Source organism: Lonchura striata, chromosome 3 (assembly GCF_046129695.1).
Source record: "Lonchura striata isolate bLonStr1 chromosome 3, bLonStr1.mat, whole genome shotgun sequence".
In the NCBI taxonomy this organism is placed as follows: Eukaryota; Metazoa; Chordata; class Aves; order Passeriformes; family Estrildidae; genus Lonchura; species Lonchura striata.
Window position 1 is genome coordinate 113,721,796 of NC_134605.1, and position 19,943 is coordinate 113,741,738.

Consider the following 19,943-nt stretch of genomic DNA (forward strand, 5'->3'; position numbering starts at 1 on the left):
CCCTGCCAAGACCCTGCTCCTGCACGGGCTTCCCACGGGGTCACAGACTCCTCTGGGCACCCAGCTGCCCTGCGTGGGCTCCCCCAGGGCCTGCAGGGGTGTCTCTGCTGCCATGGGGCTCCACAGGCTCTGGGGGGATCTCTGCTGCCCCTGGGCACCCACGGGCTGTGGGGAACCCCTGCTCCAGCACGTGGATGACCTCCTGTCATTCCTCCTGCCCTGACCTGATCGTCTCCAGGACTGTTGCTCTCTCATTCCGCCATTCCTCTCTGGCTGCAACTACCTCTACACAAGAATTCTTTTTTCCTCCTGAAATGCATTATCCCTGAGGGGTACTGCCATCACTGATGGGCTCTGCCTTGGCCAGCAGCAGGTCCATCCTGGAGCCAGCTGGCTTTGGCTCTCTTGGACATGGGGGAAGCTTCTGTCAGCTTCTCACAGAGGTTGCCCCTGTAATCTTCCTGCTACCAAAACCTTGCCACACAAACCCAACACAAAACCAATAAAATGGACACAATTCCACAAATGGAACATATAGTTGGCTAAGGACGACAGCAGGTGGAAACCCACCTGCCTTTGTGGGGGAAAGTGAAAAGACATTCTTTAGGAATGATAACATTATGCTCCTTATGGAGAAAAAGACCTTTGGAAGCGTAGTTATGGAGAAGAATAAAGAGAAATAATTATGTTCTTGGAGAAGCCTTGAACAGCAGCTGGAGCAGGCTGCCTGTCAGAATCCATGCTCAGTGCACGGAGACTTCATTCCTGAAATCTCAGGTGGGGGTTCACTTTAACTGGACAAGCAGAGGCATCAGCAAATCCCAGGAGGCTGCCCAGAGGCTGGTTTGGGAGGGCAGTGACACGTGATGAGCATCTGGAAATTGCCCAAAACAGAAGAGAACAAGGATGGGGCTCTCCTGAGGCATCTCAAGAACTGGGGAGGCACCCATGGCACCCTCCTCAGGCCTGCTGAGTGCTTGGGGGTCCCTCTCAGTCACCTCTGGAGGGTGACAGTGACGAGGGGACATCCCTGAGGGGTGTGGGGGAAAGGAAAATGCTGCATCCACGAGTGTCTGGTGTGGGCACAGAGCAGCCACAGCCCCTCGGACTCCCCAGGGATCACCCGAGCCCTTCCAGGCACGGTTCTGGAGTGCGAAGGAGCAGCTGGGCTGGGCCCTGGGCTTGGTCTGCCGGCAGCCGCTGCTTGGAGAGACAGCTCGGGGACACAGAGAGCTGAGCTGTCCCCTGCCGCCCGTGCTCCGGGACCTTGCGCCCAGCCCCGGTCCGCCGGCGGCCGGGGGTCCGCAGGGCTCAGCACTCGTGTGCCCCGGGTGGGCACGGCGCGGCCGCAGGAGCTCGCCGGGCGGCGCGGGCACCGGGAGCCGGCCCGGGCGGCGCGGGCACCGGGAGCCGGCCCGGGCGGCGCGGGCACCGGGAGCCGGCCCGGGCGGCGCGGGCACCGGGAGCCGGCCCGGGCGGCGCGGGCACCGGGAGCCGGCCCGGGCAGCCGGCCGTGAGCAGCAGCGGCGGCGGAGCCGGCGGGTGACGCAGCCGGGGCGTCCCGGGGGAGCCCGGCCCGAGCCGGCGCTGCGGCGGCGGCGGGGCTCTCAGCCAGCTCATCCCCGCCGTGTTTGCTCGCAGCTCCCAGGGGACCGGCGGGCAGGATGGGGGCACCCGAGGGTCCTGGCCCCCCGGCAGGGGCTGTGGGCGGGGGGCAGAGCCGCACTCACAGGGCCCAGGGCTCAAAGCCTCAAAGCCCGCGTTGCATTCGGGCTCTGGGGTCTCAGCCCCTTGCCTGAGGCCCTGGGGGCACTGCTGGCTTGGCGGGGCAGGGGCTGTGCTGGGCTAGACCTTGTGGGGCCGGTGCAGAGCTGCTCTGAGGCAGCCCTCGCCTCCACCCCAGGCACACAGCACACGGGAGAACACGTCCTCACACATTTTTAATGTTGGAGAGGGGCAGCGCCCATCTGGGGAATTACAGAAGGGATGGAGCTCTCCTAAGAGTGCCAGGGATGGCCACAGCCACGGCAGGGGGTGACAGGGACAGCCAGAGCTGAGGGTATGGCAGCCTTACCCCACGACTTCAGTGCTGACCTGTGCAGAAAAGCAGCCTCAGCCCTGGGAGCCCGGAACCCCTTTCCCACTCCCTGCAGCAGGGAGACAGGCATGCCCTGGGGGGAGCCTGAGGTGTGACCTGCCCCTCCACACCCTCATCCCCACTCCCAGCAGGTCTCCTCTGCCCCACGGCACCCCATGGCCGTGCCCATCTCACTCCCATGAGGTCTCACCATGGGGAGAGCTCGCTGGCTTCTGCCTCGGCCCCACATCTGCAGCGGGAGAGAGGGAGCAAGAATGAGGCAAGGATGCCCCAGCACCCTGAAGGACACGTGCTGCCACACGGAGACCACGGCACAGCCGAAGGCTGGCACTGGACACAGCCCTGGGCAGTCAGGGCAGGCACTCACCTTCAGCAGCTTCGGGCACCTCCAGACTGTCCAGCCGGTCCTCGTCTGCTGCAGCCTCACTGCCGTCCCCAGGTCCATCCCCCTCATCCTCACCCAGGGGCTCTGTGGGCAGGGGACAGCTCAGGTGGGACCTTCCCTCCCTCCCTCCTGCATCATGGGGATACACTAGGGCATGCAGGAGGGAGGTGATGGAGCAGGACGCTCCAGGATGGACGTTCCTAGGAGGAATGTGACCAGCCCAGTGTGGGAACCAGGGAGAGCCTGGGCAGGACTGACCCTCCAGGGCCCCTGGGTGGAGCTACAGGTGAAGGTCACATCCCCAGTCCTGCGTGGGATTCCCACACAGGGCATGTGGTGAGGGGGGCTCCGCCTGGGGCTCTGGGCACCCCAGGCAGTCCCAGCACCCCCTCAGGACAGCAGCAGTTTCCCCAGTGCAGGCACCTGTCTGGAACTCGATGGTCCTCAGCATCTCAGCCACATAGTCCACGTTGATGGAGAAGTGGTCCATGTTCTCATAGCCAGGCTCAGGGCGGCTGCTCATTGATGCCTTGGACATGTCTGTGATCCTGCAGGGCAGAGACACCCTGGGAGCTGCAGGGTCCAGCACCCAGAGGGCCACCAGCCAAAGGTCTTTTCCCTCCATAGTCCCCACTCACTTTTTCAGGAGTTCCTTGGAGTGCTGTGAAGGAAAACGAGGCGGGATCAGTGTCTTCTAGACATCACCCCCACCACAGGTGGGGCACATCCAGGGGCATCCACAGATCCTTTTGGGTGAGCACAGCCCCCCGTTTAGACCTGTGAGCAGCCCCATGCCCCTCAGGGAACACCATGGCAGCACCACACAGCCCCCCTGTCCCTTCTCTCCCTGCTCCCCTGGCAGGACCTGCAGGTACAGGGCCATCTGGGGCTCCTCCATGGCCTGGATGGCTGACTCCACCAGCTTGGAGGAGGCCTCCAGGTGGTCTCCGTACTGGCGGATGAGCCCACGGACTCGCTGCAGCTTGGCCTCCTGCTCGGCTGCGATGCTCTGCAGCAGCTCCTTCTTGCGCTCCTCCAGGATCCCGTAGAGCGCATCAAACCGCAGCCCCACATGCTGCTTCTGCCGCCGGCCGTTCTCCTGCGGACAGAGCCAGGGCTGCGCCGTGTCCCCCCAGCACAGCCCCAGGGCTGGACACTGCCAGCGCACCACATCCCCCCACTGCCACAGCCCCGGGCCAGAACCCTCGGTCCCAACCTCGATGGTGTGGCAGATCTCCTCCATCTGTGTGATGATGGCCTGGATCCGGTCATTCCCCGCCACCAGCATGGCAATGCCATCGCTGAGCTCGCTCTGGCAGGAGAGGGGCTGGGTGTGAGGGTGGCTGTGCAGGCACTCTCAGCCCCCCGAGACCCCAGGGTCCCCCCACCTTCTGGCGCTGGTAGACGGCCGGCAGCGGGGCCACCTCGCAGTCCTTGTGCGCCCCGAACACCTTGCAGAGGGAGCAGGTGGGCACCTCACAGCGCAGGCAGTAGATGTTGATCCGCTCGTCCTCGTGCTCCTCGCACATCAGGTGCTGCTCAGCCTTGGCATGAAGGGGTCTACATGGCGGTTTGGGGTATCAGGTAGACACCTTGGCCCCAGAGGCACCCCAGCTTCAGAGACAGCACCAGCCCCGGGATCTGCCCAGCCCTCAAGACACCTCTGGCTCCCAGGGACCCTTCAGCTGCAGGGACACTGCTGGCAGCAGAAATACCGCTGGCCCTGGAGAGACCCGCAGCCCCAGGGATATTCCCTGGCCCTATATGGACCCCATGGCTCCCCAGTTCCTGCTGGGATCCCACCCCGAGCCCTCTCGCTGGGTTTGCTGTCACCCGCAGGTCTCGCCCTGCCCGCCCCGGGGTCCCCACGCCTCCGGACCGGGCCGACTCCTGCTTGTAGATGTCGATGATGTTCTCCACGAGCAGGTTCCGCTGCAATCCGTACACCCCGTGCCGGTCTAGCACCACCTCGTGCCGGCAGGACGGGCACCGGAACCGCCCGCCCGACGGCACCGCGCTGGAGCCCCGTGACTGCCACAGAGGGTTGGAGGCCTGGGGGGGTACGCGAGGGGTCACGGCGGCGGCACCCCGCACCCCCGGCACCTCCCAGCCCCGCGGATCTGCACCCCACAGCCCCCGGGACGCGCCCGGGCACGGCCATGGCACGGAAACAGAGGCGGAGACGGGCAGGAGCACGGACAGGACACGGGTGTGGAGACAAACAAGGACTCCTACACGGGCTCTGCTTCCCGTTCACCGTCTCCGCCGGCCGAGAGTGGCACCGGGCACAGCCCAGCCGGGATTGCCGGTGCCGGTGTCAGACCAGGCCCCTCTGCGAAGAGGATCCCGGTGCTCTGGTGCCGCCCGCCCCTCCGCCTCGCTGGCCGGGGATCCCGGGATAACGGGGCCACCACCCGCCGGACTGGGGTCCTAATGCCTAGGTCCCGGTGCCTCCCCGCGCCCCACCGGCGGGTCCCACCTGGAAGACGTCGTTGGCGCACTTGCGGCAGAGGTTGTGCTGGCAGGGCAGGATGACCACGGGCTTGGAGAACATCTCCAGGCAGATGGGGCAGATGAGCTGCTTCTCCAGGCTCTCCATGCTCCGCGCCTCCGCCAGAAGCGGCTTCAGCCCTACCGCGAAGTTCATGGCTGCGGTCCCGACCCGGCCCGGCCCGACCCGGCTCTGTCTCGCGGCTCCGCTCCGGCCGCCCGGTGCCCGCTTTGTTTCGGCCCCGGCCCCGGCCCCCGGCGCTAATTTTAGCCGCCCCCGCCCCGCCGGGGCCGCAGCTGTCGGCGGCGTCGGGTGACACTGAGTCACCGCTCCTGCCCACCCTAGGGACCGGCTGGTCCCGGGACCCGCTGCGCTTCGGGACCCGCTGATCCCCTGCCCGGGAGGAGGAGCGGCCGAGGCTCCGGGGACCGGGCCTGGCTGGTGCAGGGGTGCAGGGCTGGCAGTCATGCTGAGGAGTATGTGTCCCCCAGCAGGGCTGGGGGAGGTTGGGGTCCCGCAGATCCCACAGCCCAGTGCCAGCCCCTCCGAAGAGCAGGGTGGAGGGGCTGGAGCCAGGACACCCCCATCCTCACTCACCCTGGCACCCTGGCTATATTTAGGGAGTGAGGCAGAGCCCATGCAGCTGCGGGCAGTGGCAGTGACCAGACATGGGAAGAAAGTGCAAGCGGCTCACAGTGTCCCCCTTGGTCCCATCCCTGCCAGTCCTAGCCCTCCGCAGGAGAGCGGGGCAGGAGCAGGGGCAGTGCCGGCAGGGGGGAGCAGGGCTCCAGGATGGCAGCAGCAAGGAGAGGGAAGAGCAGAGCCTGCGGGAGCCAGCAGCAGGGGACAGAGCGGGACCCAGGTGGGTGACAGGAGACCAGTGACATTCACTACACTAGACATGACCATTCCACACAGGACGTGACCTGCCTACTGCACACCCCAGTTAGTCCCCACAGCACCCTGCAGGATCCATGGGCACAGCCCCCAGCATGGACAACACCAGGCAGAGGCACATCCTACCACCGACGGACAGAACCCAGGCACACACACTCCCCTCCCGTCGGCCTTTAATGGTGCCCACAAAAACCTAGACAAACCCAGAGGGCAGAGGAAAGGGGCACAGACAGGAGCACCCCAACTCCACAGCAGCGTTTGGCACCCAGCACCCAGCGGGAGGGCTGCAGGGGGGCAGCGGGCTCAGCCCAGCCCCAGAGGTTACAGTGCTAATGGTCTCGGACGCGCTTGGCTCCCTGCAGAGCTCGGCCCGGAGCGTCCCTGCTCGTGCCTGCTGCTTGCTGCCCGACCTGGGCACCGGCAAGGCACTCAAGGGGGCCATGGCAGCATGGGCTCCAGGCCACTGCCACCACCAGTGCTGGGGCATTGCCCTGGAGCTCGAGCAGGGGCCCAGGAGCCTGTGCATTGATGCTGGCCAAATTAACCTGAGATTATATCCCTCCCGAGGCTGATGAGCCAGTCTGGGGGGTGGGACCGTGGTCCCAGAAAGTGACAGTCCCAAAGGAGAATCCCTGCCCCGAGTCCTCAGGGAGCCGGCGGGATGGGGCCAGCCTCAGGCATCACTCCTGGTGCTGGCTGGCAGTGGGTCCGTGCTGGCAGGCGCGGGCTGTGCTATAACAGGGATCTGAGGATCTGGAAAGGAAGAGCTGCAGATCAGTGGCTCAGCCCCATCCTGTGGTGCCAGTGAGCAGGAATCTCACAACACTGCCTCAAGGGCCCCCACAGCCCAAAGCCCCCATACCCCTGCCCAGTGCAGAGGGCCATGGGAGTGCCCCGACCCCAAGGAAACCTGCAGGAGTCACCCAGCCCCACTGACACCAGTATGGCTGGTGCCAGGGAACAGCTGGCCTGGAGCACAGCTGCTCTTCCCGTGCTCTGTGTCCCAAAGGGCACAGGCCCCAGGGTCTCTAAGCTTCAGGCCTGTTCAGGGGGCCTGTGTCCAGAGGGAAGGAGAAGGTGTACCCATGGCCCGTGCAATGTCTGCCTGGCACTGTCACTGCCACCAGCCCTGACCCACACAGGAAACACCAAGGGCTGGCTGTAAGAGCTGTGACTAAAACCAACCCAACATCTGAGCCAGAACTCTGTCCCCCACACAAGATGGAATAAGGGGAGATCCCAGAGCCCCCACCAAGCAAACACAGGTGCTCCTAGCCACTGGCTCCCGCCTGACTTACCGCTGTCCTCTGCACACATCTGTGCCTCCAGGTCCTTGGGGTCCACATACTTGTAGGACTCATCCTCCTTGGGCGGGCAGCACGTCCCACAGCAGAAGAAGCAACAGCAGCAGCAGCAGCAGCAGGTGAGGGCTCCACAGCACAGCACCAGTGCCTGTGTCAGGGACAAACGTGCTGTGAGCTCACCCAAGTCCCTGACCCATCACAGCAGGGCTAAGACCCCACTCAAGCCACCAGCCTGCCAAACCGCTGAGCCAGTGACCCGCCAGCCCCGTCACGCCAGCCCCACGGACACCGGACGATGCCGGGCTCACCTTGAACCACCACTTGGACATGAGGAAGTAGTGCCGGACGGCATCGTCGCCGAACTGCTCGGCCACGTAGAGGCCGAGGGAGCCGTACTGGTCATACAGGCGGCGCTTGTCCGCGTCGCTCAGCGTGGCGTGGGCGCTGTTGATCTCCTTGAACCGCTCGGCTGCCGCCGGGTCATCGGGGTTCTTGTCCGGATGGTACTTGAGAGCCAGCTTCCTGTGGGGTGAACCGGGGACCCCCGGCATGGGCTCACAGCCTCGCTCCCCGGGACAGCCCACGGCCCCGGTAGGGACCCAGGACCCCCGGCACGGGTTACAGCCTCGCTTCCCGGAACCGACCCTGACCGCCGGGACGGCACCGGGACCATCCGGACGAGATCCCGGCCGCGCTCGCGGGACGGACCCTCACGCCCGGGCTCCCAGGGACCGCGCGGACCCCCCCGTACCGATAGGCCTTCTTGATCTCCTCGGGGGAGCTGCCCTTCTGCAGCCCCAGCACGCGGTACAGGCTCTCCCCGACCCGGGACAGCTTCCGCTGCGGCCGCGGGGGCTCCGCCATGGCCGCGCCGAGGGTCGCGGGGTCGGACGGGACGCGGCACCGACCGCCACGGCCCCGCCCCGCCGCCGCTTCCGCCCGCGCCGCCGCCGCTCTGCGCAGGCGCCGCCCGCGACCCGGTACAGGGCACGGCCCGCCCGGTGACACCGGTACAGGGCACGGCCCGCCCGGTGACACCGGTACAGGGCACGGCCCGCCCGGTACAGGGCACGGCCCGCCCGGCGACACCCGGTACAGGGCACGGCCCGCCCGGTGACACCGGTACAGGGCACGGCCCGCCCGGTGACACTTGGTACAGGGCACGGCCCGCCCGGTGACACCGGTACAAGGCACGGCCCGCCCGGCGACACCCGGTACAGGGCACGGTCCTCCCGGTACAGGGCACGGCCCTCCCGGTGACACGCGGTACAGGGCACGGCCCGCCCGGTACAGGGCACGGCCCGCCCGGCGACACCCGGTACAGGGCACGGCCCGCCCGGTGACACCCGGTACAGGGCACGGCCCTCCCGGTACAGGGCACGGCCCGCCCGGCGACACCCGGTACAGGGCACGGCCCTCCCGGTACAGGGCACGGCCCGCCCGGTACAGGGCACGGCCCGCCCGGCGACACGCGGTACAAGGCACGGCCCGCCCGGTACAGGGCACGGCCCGCCCGGCGACACGCGGTACAGGGCACGGCCCGCCCGGTGACACCCGGTACAAGGCACGGCCCATCTGGTGACACCCGGTACAGGGCACGGCCCGCCCGGTGACACCCGGTACAGGGCACGGGTGACACGCGGTACAGGGCACGGCCCGCACCACCTGACCCCGGTCCGGCGGCAGCAGGAGGCGGCACTCGGGGATCGCGCTGCTCCTTTATTGGTACAAAACGGCGGCGAAGAGGTGGTGAGGGCACGGCCGGGCCCGGGACGGCGCGGGTACCGGGGCAGACCCCCGCCCCCGGGATTCCCTGCTGCCGTCGGTGGTGGGGCCGAGGGGGGGGGGCAAGGCTGCCGCTGCCCTTTGGAAAAAGAACCTGAGCAACAAGGGCAGCACCGGGGACACCTCACCACTCCCTGGTCACCAGCAGCACTCTGCACACTGAGGATGGGACAGCACCGGGAAGGCAGCCCCGTGACAACCCCCTCAAGTCCCGGGGCCAGGGATGGAGTGTGGATTGGCAGGGACGGGGTGAATCTATGAGGTCCAGTCCCTGATGTCAGAGGGTCCCACTGGAGCTGGAGGCCGCCCTCAATAAATATAAATAAATATGGATTCCAGGCACAGAGCTCGCCTGGACTGGACCCCATCCCCCTCTTTCCCTGGGGAGAAGGTGAGCACCCCTCAGGCACAGCCGCAGGGAGGCCACCACTCCCTCTGGAGGCACCACTGGCCCAGAGGCAGGGCTCTGGGAGCAAGGAATGTCCTAAATATCCCCTCTTCGTGGTCCGAAGGAGAGGCCATCCCTCTCTTCTCCCTGGGGAGGACTGGTCCTTTGGGGCAGAGGGAGACCAGTAGCAGGGGCTTGTCTGCAGGTCCAGAGAGCCAGGGGCTGGCAGGTGGGCACAGCTGGCAGCTCAGGGCCTTTCCTGGGGTCAGGGATGGGTGCCAGCCCTGCAGCCAGCCTAGCCTGTGGTCCTGTGGCCAGATCAGCAGTCCGTGCTGTCATTCTCACACCAGGCCGAGGGGCCATCGGTGCCAAAGTATCTGTCTCCAAAGTTACCTGGCAAAGAAAGGGACAAAGTGAAGACACAGCAGCACCAGCCTGCTAGCCTCCCTTTGGTGTGGCTGCCAGGCTACCCCTAGGGCTGCTGGCCCTAGCCATGAGGTACAGCACACTCTGGTCCCCCTCACCAATGCCCGGAATGATGTGGAACTCCTCGTTGACCCGCTTGTCCACAGCGGTGGTGATGATGTGGACACGGGGAAAGGCATAGGCCACAGAGTGCACCCCCATCTCTGCCATCAGCAGCGACAGCAGGAAGATCCTGTCCTCCTGCACGTCATGGTCCTGTGGCGTACGGAGATGTGAGAGCCCAGCCGGGCCCGGGGGACGCCGTGCCCCACCCGCCTCCCCAGCCCCTCACCAGCAGGACGCGCACAGCCATCATGGCCGCGGCCCCTGTGGACACCGTGCTGTCCATGAGGATGACGTAGTCCTCGCTGATCTCCTTGGGCAGGCGCAGGTAGTGGAGCTGGGGAGGGAAGGAAGGGCGCTTGGTGACGTGCCAGTGGCGCGGGGCCGCGTGCCAGGCTGCAGCAGGACTCACCTCGGGCTCCCCCGTGTCCAGGTTGGTCTGGATGAGGATCTTGCCCAGGCGGATGTCCTTGCAGACAGCGGTCAGGGCTTGCTCCATGGTCTCACCTGCTCGCAGGATGGACACGCCGGTGATCTGGAAAAGGGGCAGGGACACGTGCTGGGTGCTCCCAGGGCATGCTGACCCCAGGAGCTGTGCCCTCATGGGGAGCAGGGAGCCGTGTCTCACCCGCTGCCTGTGGAACCGCTTCCCCTCGTACATGGTGCCCTGGGGTGTCTCCACAGTGACCGACTGCAGAAAGGGGAGCACAAGGAGTGTGGGGGCAGCCAGACACCCTATGACTGGCGGTGGGGCTGTGGCTACCCCCAAGAGTGGTCACCCACCTTCAGGGGGAGGAAGGACAAGGCATGTTCGATTAGCAGCCGCATCAGGCGCTTGGAGTAGAAGATAAATTCATCCCTGGTCGTGTCCTTGTTCCTGGGAGAGATGACACAAGTGAGGTGGGAACAGAGCCCCTGCTATTCCCTGCAGACCAGATGTGAGGCTCCAGAGGCCAACCAGCATGGACAGCAGCCCCGGTCTGTGGCAACCAGAACACTCTTGGAGTGACACACTCAGTGATCACCAGCACTGTGGGGCTCACTGAGACCTCAGCTTTTGTCTTAGACAGGACTCCAGAGGCAAGAGAGTGGCTTAGCTACCCTGGGAGGGAGCTGCAACAGCACTTACAGACATCAGAGAGAGCGGGGAGAGAATGGGGAGTAGGAACAGGTCGGGCAGGACCATCAGTCCTGGGGAGGCACAGACTCAGGAGTGATGGTGAATGCTGGGGAGCCCGGGGCGGAACAGGAGCAGAGCCAGGACAGGCCAGGACCCTGCTGTGGAAGGGGACATAGTGCACCATGGCTGAGCATGCTGGGTGACAGAAAAGAGTGGAATATGTCCCTAGCTCTCCCCTCTACGTCCCAAGTCAGAGAGAAAGCACTGCTAAGAACCAGGTGACTCTGAAATACCCATTGTGCCCTTTTCACAGCTCTGATGTACTGAAGGCACCAAGATGTAAAACAAACACAAAGCAGAACAAAGCTGCTATGGGGCTGCAATTCTCAGGAAACCTCTCCCCTTCCCCAGGAGGGGTAAAGCCAGACCTGAATGCAGGGCACTAACCCCACAGCAGAGGGAAGGTAGATGACTTTTCCTACTAGGAGTACCCTGGCCACCAGCCTCGTGGGGAACATGAGGATAAAGAAGCCCCACAGACACCTGCCTGTTCCCAGATGGAAGTGGAGCTGGCAACACTCCAGAAGAGGCAGAAGGATACTGAATATTTTTACTCTATGTTTTAAGACATCATCTGCCATTTTTTACACCTTGGTGGATGACAGCCCCACTGAGGCACTTGGAGGAGGATGAACAATCACTGCTGTCCTTGTGTGTTCCTGCAGCCATTCCAGGGTCACTCACAGCTGAGCATCTGCAGTGACCATGGCACACAGACATTTCCAAACCCCTGGGCACAGCCAACACCTCCAAGGAAGGCAGAAAAACCAGCTCTGGTCTGGAAGACCCTGCCTACAGCTCCCAGCATGAGCTGTCAGAAAGCACTCACGGGTGGTCTGCACCCACACATCCACCCACAGGAGCAGCACGAGCTCAGCAGCCTCCCTGCCTCCACTGCAGCCTGTCCCAGCCAGCTGTCCCCACTGAGACCCACACTGGCAGGGCTGGGTGGGAGAGGCCCCACACTGCTCCCACAGAGGCAGGTTCCTCTGGGGACGGGGCACTCCTGGGGAACCCCAGTGCACACACAACCATGAAGCTTCTCCCTGCCCAGGGCACAAGCAGGGCAGGGGGAAGGGCTGTGCCAGGGAGGGCACCCCGGACATGCCGGGCAGCAGGAGGTTACCAGGATTCATCAGTGCCACCATCCCACCTCCTCAGTGGGCAGAGCACTGCCTAAGGGGCCATCGCTGTCCCCAGAGCAGTCCTCTCACCCCACAGCATCAGTGCCTGGGTGAAGCTGGAGGAAACACACTGTTCCTATCCATAGAGGAGACAGATGAACCTCAGCACACTGCAGCACACTGGGAGCCTGCAGCTGGGCAGGGCAGCACTGCAGCTGGCGCTCCTGACGATCTCAGCCTTCCCTAGCATGCTCAGGAGAGGACAGAAGAACCAGGAGCATCTGCCTGGGGCCTGATCACAGCATCAGCTCCGTGCATGAACTGGACTGACTGCAGCTGAGAGCCAGCTGGTACAGCCAGGCACCGGGAAATCTGGCCATGAATGGGTTACAGAATCCCAGAATGGTTTGTGTCAGGAGACCTTAAAGGTCACCTTGTCCCACCGCCCTGCCATGGGCAGCTGCACCTTCTATTAGACCAGGCTCCCCCAAACTGTGTCCAGCCTGCCCTTGGGGCACCCAGATCTCCTGGGCAACCTGTGGCAGACCCTCACCACCCTCATGGAAGAACTTCTGCCCAGCATCTCATGTAACACGCCCTCTGGCAATGGGATACCAGTCCTCATCCTGACACTGCATCCTTCTTACTCCATCTATTCTCAGCCTCATGACTCAAACTGTGCAGCTATTCTAGTGTGGGACCAGTTTTCAGTTTCTGTCTCTCCACAACAGCAGAAAATTGCTCCAGAAAGTGCTTTCCCCGGATGCCAGCCTGGATCTGCCACCACGATGCTCATCTGCTGCCACCAACACCCTCCCAGCAGACAGACGGGTGAGTGTGAGGAGCCTCCAGTGTGGAACGACAGGGAATAGTGCTGGCTAGCATGCCAGGACTGACATCCCAGAGAGTGCACTGGGAAACACCAGACAGGACAAGGAGGGAGAAGAATCTTGGCTCACAGCTCTGCAGTGGTGCAGGTGCCAGGCTGGACATGTCCAGGCACTTGGAAAGGCTGTGCTGGAGGGAGCAGCAGCACTCCATGAGCACTGCAGCAGCAGGAACCAAACCACAGTAGGATTCACTTAATAAAGAGACAGATCTGCCAAGATGCAATAACTCTGCACATAGAGGTGCACAAAATGTGGCTAGAGGTGTGTTTGATTCTCACCAGCCTGGAGCTCTCTGAGAACCCAAGAAAAGGGCAGGAGGAAAAAACAGCACCTTGGGAGTAGAGGGCCACATGTGGTGACCAGCAACAGCCCCATGCCATGTCCAAGTGACACAGAAGCCAAGTAGTGCCCCCAAGTCTCACCAGAAACAAATACTGCTTTGCTGTCCCCTAACACACACACTCAGCAGAGCTCCTCAGCTCAGAGGTTTGGGAAAGGCGCTGGCGCAGCAGGATTTCAGGGGGCAGCTGACAGGCTGAGTCGATGCTCCTCAGAAAAGTGGCATTTCTTTTAGACCATCTGGAATGGGCTCAGCTGCCTCCCCACCACCCCTGGCCCTGCTCCCACATCGCATCAGCACAGCCATGTGAGGCCAATGGTGCCACAGCCCTGCAGCCCCAGGGCAGCCTAGCACAGCCCTGAGCCTCAGCAGATTAAGGTCATCAAGCACTTGTGGTATAAAGGTGGAGCCACAGCCCAGGGGAGGGACACAAGCACTGGCACAGGGCTCTGCCTGGCACACCTGAGGTGCCACATCACCTGTTTGACTGCCTGATCTGTCTTGGAGCCTGTGCTTTCACAGGAGGAAGGAGTCAGGAGAAGGAAAGGAGGTGGCCAGCCTGTATGTGGTCATGAGTATCAGAACATCTTAAATTGTTTTAGTTGGAAAAGCCCTTTGAAATCAAGTTCAGCTGCTCCCCCAGCACTGCCAAGGCCACCACTAGCCCACACCCTCAAGTGCCACATCCACGTGGTTTCTAAATTCCACCAGGGATGGAGACTCCCATCACTACCTGGAGCAGCTGTGCTAAGGCTGGAAAACCCTTTCCATGAAGAAACTGCTCTCAATATCCAACCTCAATCTCCTCTGGAGCAGACTGAGGCAGTTTCCTCTTGATCTGTCCCTTTTTCCATGGGAGCAGAGCGTGACTTTCACCTGGCTGCATCCTCCTGTCAGGAAGCTATAGAGAACAAGAAGGTGCCCCCTGAGCCTCCTTTTCTCCAGGCTGAGTCCCTTCCCAGCTCCCTTAGCCCCTCCTGGGGCTCCAGCCCCTCCATGTCTCTCTTATCAGGAAGGGCCCAGAATTGTCCCCAAGACAGAAGGTGCCCCAGCAGTGCCCAGCTGGGACAGCCCAGGTGCCACTGGCACTAGCCCACCTGGGCTCATTGTCCCAGATTGAAAAGCAAGATGTATTCCATTTGCCATCTGTTTGGCAGTTGTCTTGTGTTAAGTGGGCAGTTTTTCCTCAGCTCTTCCACAACCAATCCTCCCTTAGGGGAGACATCTGCTGATAATGGGCCATTGAACGTCACTGCATGACTAATAAAAGCTATAACATCCCACTGTGAGATGCTCTGCCCAGAGGAAGAAGACAAGCATTCCTAACTGGATATAATCTTGAGATTCTGGCCCACCAGCACAGCTTTTTCTGCACTGGATTTCCCAGAGGAGCAGCTGCCTCTTCCACTGCCTCTTCAGAGGAAGACTATACCCTTTTCCTACAAGATCACTACTCCAAGAGAACCACACCTGACACTCCAGGAGGACTACAGCCGTAATTCCTAATTGGACTGCAGCCAACACCCTGTCCAACTGGGTGTCAGGTTGTATTCTGACTCTGTCAGTGTTGTTTTGGTTCACTGCATTGTTTATCTTTTTATTTTCTTCCCTAATAAAGAACTGTTATTCCTGCTCCCATATTTTTGCCTGAGAGCCCCTCCTTAATTTCAAATTTATAACAATTCAGAGGGAGGGGGTCTACATTTTTCCATTCCAGGGGAGGCTCCTGCCTTCCTTAGCAGACACCTGTCTTTCCAAACATAGACACTCATGCTGAGCCACTCTTGACCAACACTCCCATGGCCTTTTCAGCTTTGCAGCCCCTCTGCCTCGTCCTGGAGTGCTTCATGGGGTTGTTGTGACCCAAGGGCAGGATCTGGCACTTGGCTTTGTTGGCCCTCATGCCGCTGGTCTCATCACATCAATCCAGACTGTCCCAATCCCTCTGCAGAGCCTTCCTGCTCTCCAGCAGATCCACATCCCACCCCACTTGGTATCCTCTGCAAGCTTACTGAAAGTGCACTCAGTTCTCTCCAGGTCTCTCCCAAGGACATGAGCTGACACCTTCCCAACCAACACACAGCTGCCATAGCAGCCACAGCATGAAAGGCATAGGAAGACCTGACTGAGCTCCACATCCCCTCTGCTCTGGAAAAACACACCTGGGAGCTGCCAGGTTCTGCAGCTGCAAAAACAATGAACCTCTCCGTAGTCCTAAAGGCCTCAGCCCTTGACCCTTCACTAACTGATGCTACTGTCACCTGGAAAAAAGGAGCATCAGAGGGGAAAGAAAAGATCAAGAGTGGTGAAGTCATAGAAGCAGCTGCCCAGGTCCCTTCTCTAAGCTAGCTCTAAACCCAAGTGCCCTGGGAGAGGGGCAAGGGGTACCTTGCTCCATGTCACCAGTTGCTCCACATGTGAGAAAAGAGCCAACCAGTCCCTTCCCATTGTAGGAAAAGCCTGCCTTTGGCTCAGGAATCACCCCAAGCAGATATGCAGAGATCTGGTCACCAGAGAAGTGCCCACGGGGCCAGGGCTAGCTCCATTCAGCTATTTTGCTCCAGGCCAACCACCACGACTGAGGTCCCACGGGCAAAAGGGAAAAACACCCCAGGCTTTGTGGTGTGATCCCACCAACCAGCCTAGAGCAGGGGCCTGGGGCAGGGATGTACCTGGGATGTACCTGGGACTGGTGTGCAGGGGCCTGGGGCAGGGATGTACCTGATGATGGTGTGCATGCCCCGAACCTGCGGCGTGCTCTCCAGGACGCTCAGTGTCTTTGGCAGGGGCTGTCCTTGGTGGGCGGAGGCCAGGGCTGCCCTGCAGTGAGGAAGGCACTCAGAGCTGTGCAGCACACGCACACTCACAGCACTGGGCCCCTGGAGGGACATGACCCTGCCAAGGAAGGCTCTAGAAGAACCCCTCTGAAAGGTCAGCACCGTGCTTGGCCTTCCCGCCTGGATCCTGAAGAATGCCCCAGGTCTGGTACCCCAGAGCCAGATTACCCAAACAGACTGGGGTGAACCTCCCAGACCACACACTCTGCAGCCTCTGCAGCACCAGCCTTGGCCAGCAGCAGGATCTGCAGCTCTGCAGGACATTCCCATGCACCCTGGGACTGGGCTGTGCACCACAAGGGACAAGCTGAAATATCCTGCTGAAATGAGGCATGAACTGCCAGGAACAGGGACCATGCAGGGCACTTCTCCCACAGAACTGAACAGCCCAGGGTAACTCAGCAGCCAGGACAGCAGTCCTGCTCCAGAGAGGGACAGGACCAAGACAGGGAGCTGGCCACATGCATCAGCCACAGTGTGGGATGTGTCACATAGAGCCCAGAGCTGTGACAGGCCCTAAGGAGCTGAGCACAGCCTCTGCAGCGCTGGAGAGGAGCAGCTACGCTCAGGCACCTCAGCAAAGCTCGGCCAGCAGGGACACGGAGGCAGTAAGACTTGGAACCCAGGGGGTGCCAGCAGACCCCCTAGCCCGAACAGGCCCCTGTGCAGCCTGGGCCCCACGTACCTGACTGTAATCTCCCGCTGGGTGGTGGAGAGGTCACCGGCGCAGCACAGGGGAACAGGAAGGACACCCTGTCAGTCACTCACAGGCCAGCACAGCCACCACAACAGCCTACATGGCTCCCCACCCTCCTCCCCCGTGCCCACTTCACAGATCAGCTTCCCAAGCACCGTGCTGGGGCCTTCTGAGAAGAGACAAGTGATGTCAAGAGCCCCCTCAGGTGCTCCAAGAGCACAGGTCTGTGTGCAGCCATGTCCTGCCTTCTACGTGCAGGACCCTCCTCCTCCTCACCCCTGGCTCACCTTTTCCAGCTGGCTGTGCACATGCTGCACAATGAGGTCCAGTGCCACGAAGTTTTCCCCACCTGAGAGTGGAGCAGAGGAGGCAGATGGGGTGGACGCTGACCCACTCCTGCCCCACAGCACCCACTCCCAAAGCCAGGGTCAGCTCTGGCCTCACCCCTGGGCACCACGATGTCGGCAACCTGCACGGTGGGCTCGATGTACTGCTCGAAGGCTGGCTTCACAAACTTGTTGTACTGCTTGATGACCCCTGCAACATCGCGCCCGCGCTCCATGATGTCGCGCTGCAGCCGCCGCACCAGACGGATGTCGGAGTCCGTGTCCACAAACACTTTCATGTCCAGGAGCTGGAAAACTGGGAGGGGTGAGCACCCCCTATGCAGCTCTCATCACACCTGTGTTATTCCCCTCCACCACCCTGCAGTGGCACCCAGCATCCCCTCCCTGAGGCCTCTGACACGTAGCGCTCTGTCACAAGCATGGTAACCTCTCCCTCCACAACCCCCACTGCTGCAGTGGCACCCAGGGCCAGTGCCTGTCCTGCTGCAGCACATCCCCTTGGGACCAGCAGACACCTGAGGCAGCGATACCTTGAGCAGCTCCTTGTTGGCGAAGGCCAGGATCCCTTCAAACACAATGACGTTGGCCCCATACACTGTTTTCTGCAGGCAGACAGGAGCTGGGTTTGTCCTATTTCTCTCACATGCCACGGCAGCACCAACACAGACAGAGCACTGTCCCCCTGGGGTCTCACCATTGTGTTGGGGCTCCCCATAACTGTCCTGCAGCATCCAATGATTTGGAGCCATAGTTCATCCCTGTGCATGATGCTTCAGTCCAGGACAGACCCTAAACCTTGCTCTAGATCCCAAGGCTCTGCTCAATGCTGTCCTCCTAGTACCTCTCCACACTGAGTCCCTCCCTCATATCTGCACTGGCCTGTTTGCACATTCACCCAGAGTCTCCCCAGAATTAATCCCCTGCTCCCAGTGACCCCCAGCTGTCCCCTCCCTTTACCTTCCAGGCCCTGCAGGGCCCAGAGGGGCTCCCCTTTCCCGGGACCCTGCCAGCCCGGGCCGGCCCCTGCGGCACCCACCCACTCGCGGCGCCGGCTGTGTGTGGTGAAGTCGTACACCGGCACCTTCACGCTCTTGCCCTTCTTGAGTTTGCGCAGGACACTGACAAGCAGCTCGAAGTCAAAGGCATCGGGGTGGTCGAAGTTGTAGTCGCTGCGGGCTGCCAGCGCCTGCTGCCCCTCATCCAGCACCTGCAGGCACCGGCACGGCTCAGCGCCGTGCAGGAGGCCCGGCCCGGGGCCAGCAGCGAGCACTGCTCGGGATCCCGGCATCCACAGGCACCGCAGCCCTGCCCGGGGCCGATCCCGGGAGCACCAGCAGCACCCAGCGGTACACGGAACCGCGAGTGCCGGCACAGCTCAGCGCCCACCCGTCCCGCACCTTGTAGAAGGAGTCCATGGAGAGCAGCACGACCCAGGGCACGTCCAGCGCCTCGATGATCCGCGTCGCCACCGTGGTCTTACCGGAGGCGCTGCCGCCGCACAGGCCTGCGGGGAGCGGCGGGGGCACCGCCCCGGCCCGGATCCGTCACGGACCCGGATCCGGCTGCAGCCCGGCCCCAGCCCCTCCTCGGCCGCTCCTCGGGGATTCGTTCCACGATTTCCGACTGCAGCCCGGCCCTGGTCCCGGTCCGGCCTCCATCCCCTCCCCAGCCCGGTCTCGGCTCCGGCTCCATCCCCTCCCCGGCGCCGTCCCACCGCTCACCGATGACAAAGGCCTCATCTACGGGCGCGCCGGTCTCGCTGTACCAGGGCGGCCGCCCGGCCGTGTAGATGGTCCGTTTGCTGGTGCGCAGCAGCGGCGGCTCCGGCTTGCACTGGCTGGCGGTGCGGCGCCGTGGGGCCGCGGCGGGCGCCAGCGGCAGGCGGCTGAGCAGCGAGCCCAGCGGGCCGGGGCCGGGGCCGCGCTCCGGCCCCGCCGCCCCCCGCCGCTCCTCCGCGCCCGCCGCCGCCATCGCCGCGCGGCCGCGGGGGCTGCCGGGACGGCTCGGGCGGTGCGCGGCGCGGGGAACAGGCCCCGCCCCGGCCGGAGCCCCGCCCCGGCGGGACCCGCCCCCGAGTGCGGCCACGCCCTCTGAGGCCACGCCCCAGCACAGGCACCGCCCATAACCGAGCCCCGCTCGTCTTCTAGACCCCGCCCCTGACCTAGGCCCCGCCCCTGAGCGCTGGGCTCACCCGGGCCGGGCTCACCTGGGGCTCACCTGGGGCTCACCCGCGCTGAGCTCACCCGCAGAGCCCTCCCTGCAGGTGTCACACCAGCGATCCCCGGGCCCGCTCTGCTCTGGGCTCAGCAGCTGCAGCTCCCTCAGCCTTACCCCGGCAGAGGCGCTGCAGCCCTGCAGCACCGCAGGCTGCTTGGCGGGCTGTCCCCAGCTTGTCCCTGTCCCTCGTGTCCTGGGGGGACAGCGCTGGGCCCCGTGCCTCGGGGTGGTGTTCAGGACACGCCAAGGGTGCGTTGTTGGTTCATAGTCTACCGCGGATGTCTCCCAGGACCCCTGGAGCCTTTTCTGCGGTTGCCCCCTACCCGTCCTGAGATCGTTCCTCCCCGCTCAGGACCCGGCACTGCCCAGTGCCGACCCTACCCAGGCTCCTGCCCCCGTCTCTGCAGCACATCCCGAATCTCTCCGCATTACGGA

At 63.1% G+C, this 19,943-nt stretch overlaps 3 protein-coding genes across 4 annotated transcripts; all 3 read right to left on the reverse strand.

Moving 5' to 3' along the window:
* Window positions 1–1,927: 1,927 nt before the first annotated feature.
* TRIM54 (tripartite motif containing 54) lies at window positions 1,928–5,216 on the reverse strand. 2 transcript variants are annotated; one of them, XM_077781826.1, is made up of 10 exons: window positions 4,963–5,216; window positions 4,363–4,535; window positions 3,872–4,043; window positions 3,700–3,795; window positions 3,349–3,582; window positions 3,122–3,144; window positions 2,907–3,031; window positions 2,466–2,567; window positions 2,289–2,327; window positions 1,928–2,094 (listed from the first exon to the last, which is right to left on the reverse strand). In XM_077781826.1, exons 1-10 carry the CDS (start codon window positions 5,128–5,130, stop codon window positions 2,084–2,086), a joined length of 1,143 nt encoding a protein of 380 aa, XP_077637952.1. In that variant the 5' UTR covers window positions 5,131–5,216; the 3' UTR covers window positions 1,928–2,083. The 2 variants fall into 2 exon arrangements, with proteins under 2 accessions (XP_077637952.1, XP_077637951.1); XM_077781825.1 differs by having other exon boundaries at window positions 2,907–3,049.
* An 811-nt stretch (window positions 5,217–6,027) lies between these two features.
* On the reverse strand, window positions 6,028–8,098 carry DNAJC5G (DnaJ heat shock protein family (Hsp40) member C5 gamma). Its single transcript, XM_021545189.3, has 4 exons — window positions 7,927–8,098; window positions 7,484–7,697; window positions 7,170–7,323; window positions 6,028–6,624 (listed from the first exon to the last, which is right to left on the reverse strand). Exons 1-4 carry the CDS (start codon window positions 8,037–8,039, stop codon window positions 6,545–6,547), a joined length of 561 nt encoding a protein of 186 aa, XP_021400864.1. The 5' UTR covers window positions 8,040–8,098; the 3' UTR covers window positions 6,028–6,544.
* Window positions 8,099–8,874: 776 nt separating this feature from the next.
* LOC110478489 (uridine-cytidine kinase-like 1) lies at window positions 8,875–19,262 on the reverse strand. Its single transcript, XM_021545138.3, has 13 exons — window positions 19,013–19,262; window positions 18,689–18,795; window positions 18,328–18,498; window positions 17,822–17,893; window positions 17,389–17,578; window positions 17,232–17,293; window positions 16,933–16,949; window positions 16,132–16,230; window positions 10,660–10,753; window positions 10,505–10,567; window positions 10,106–10,411; window positions 9,873–10,029; window positions 8,875–9,741 (listed from the first exon to the last, which is right to left on the reverse strand). The coding sequence occupies exons 1-13, from the start codon at window positions 19,260–19,262 to the stop codon at window positions 9,668–9,670; spliced, it is 1,662 nt and encodes a 553-aa protein (XP_021400813.2). The 3' UTR covers window positions 8,875–9,667.
* Between the last annotated feature and the right edge of the window lie 681 nt (window positions 19,263–19,943).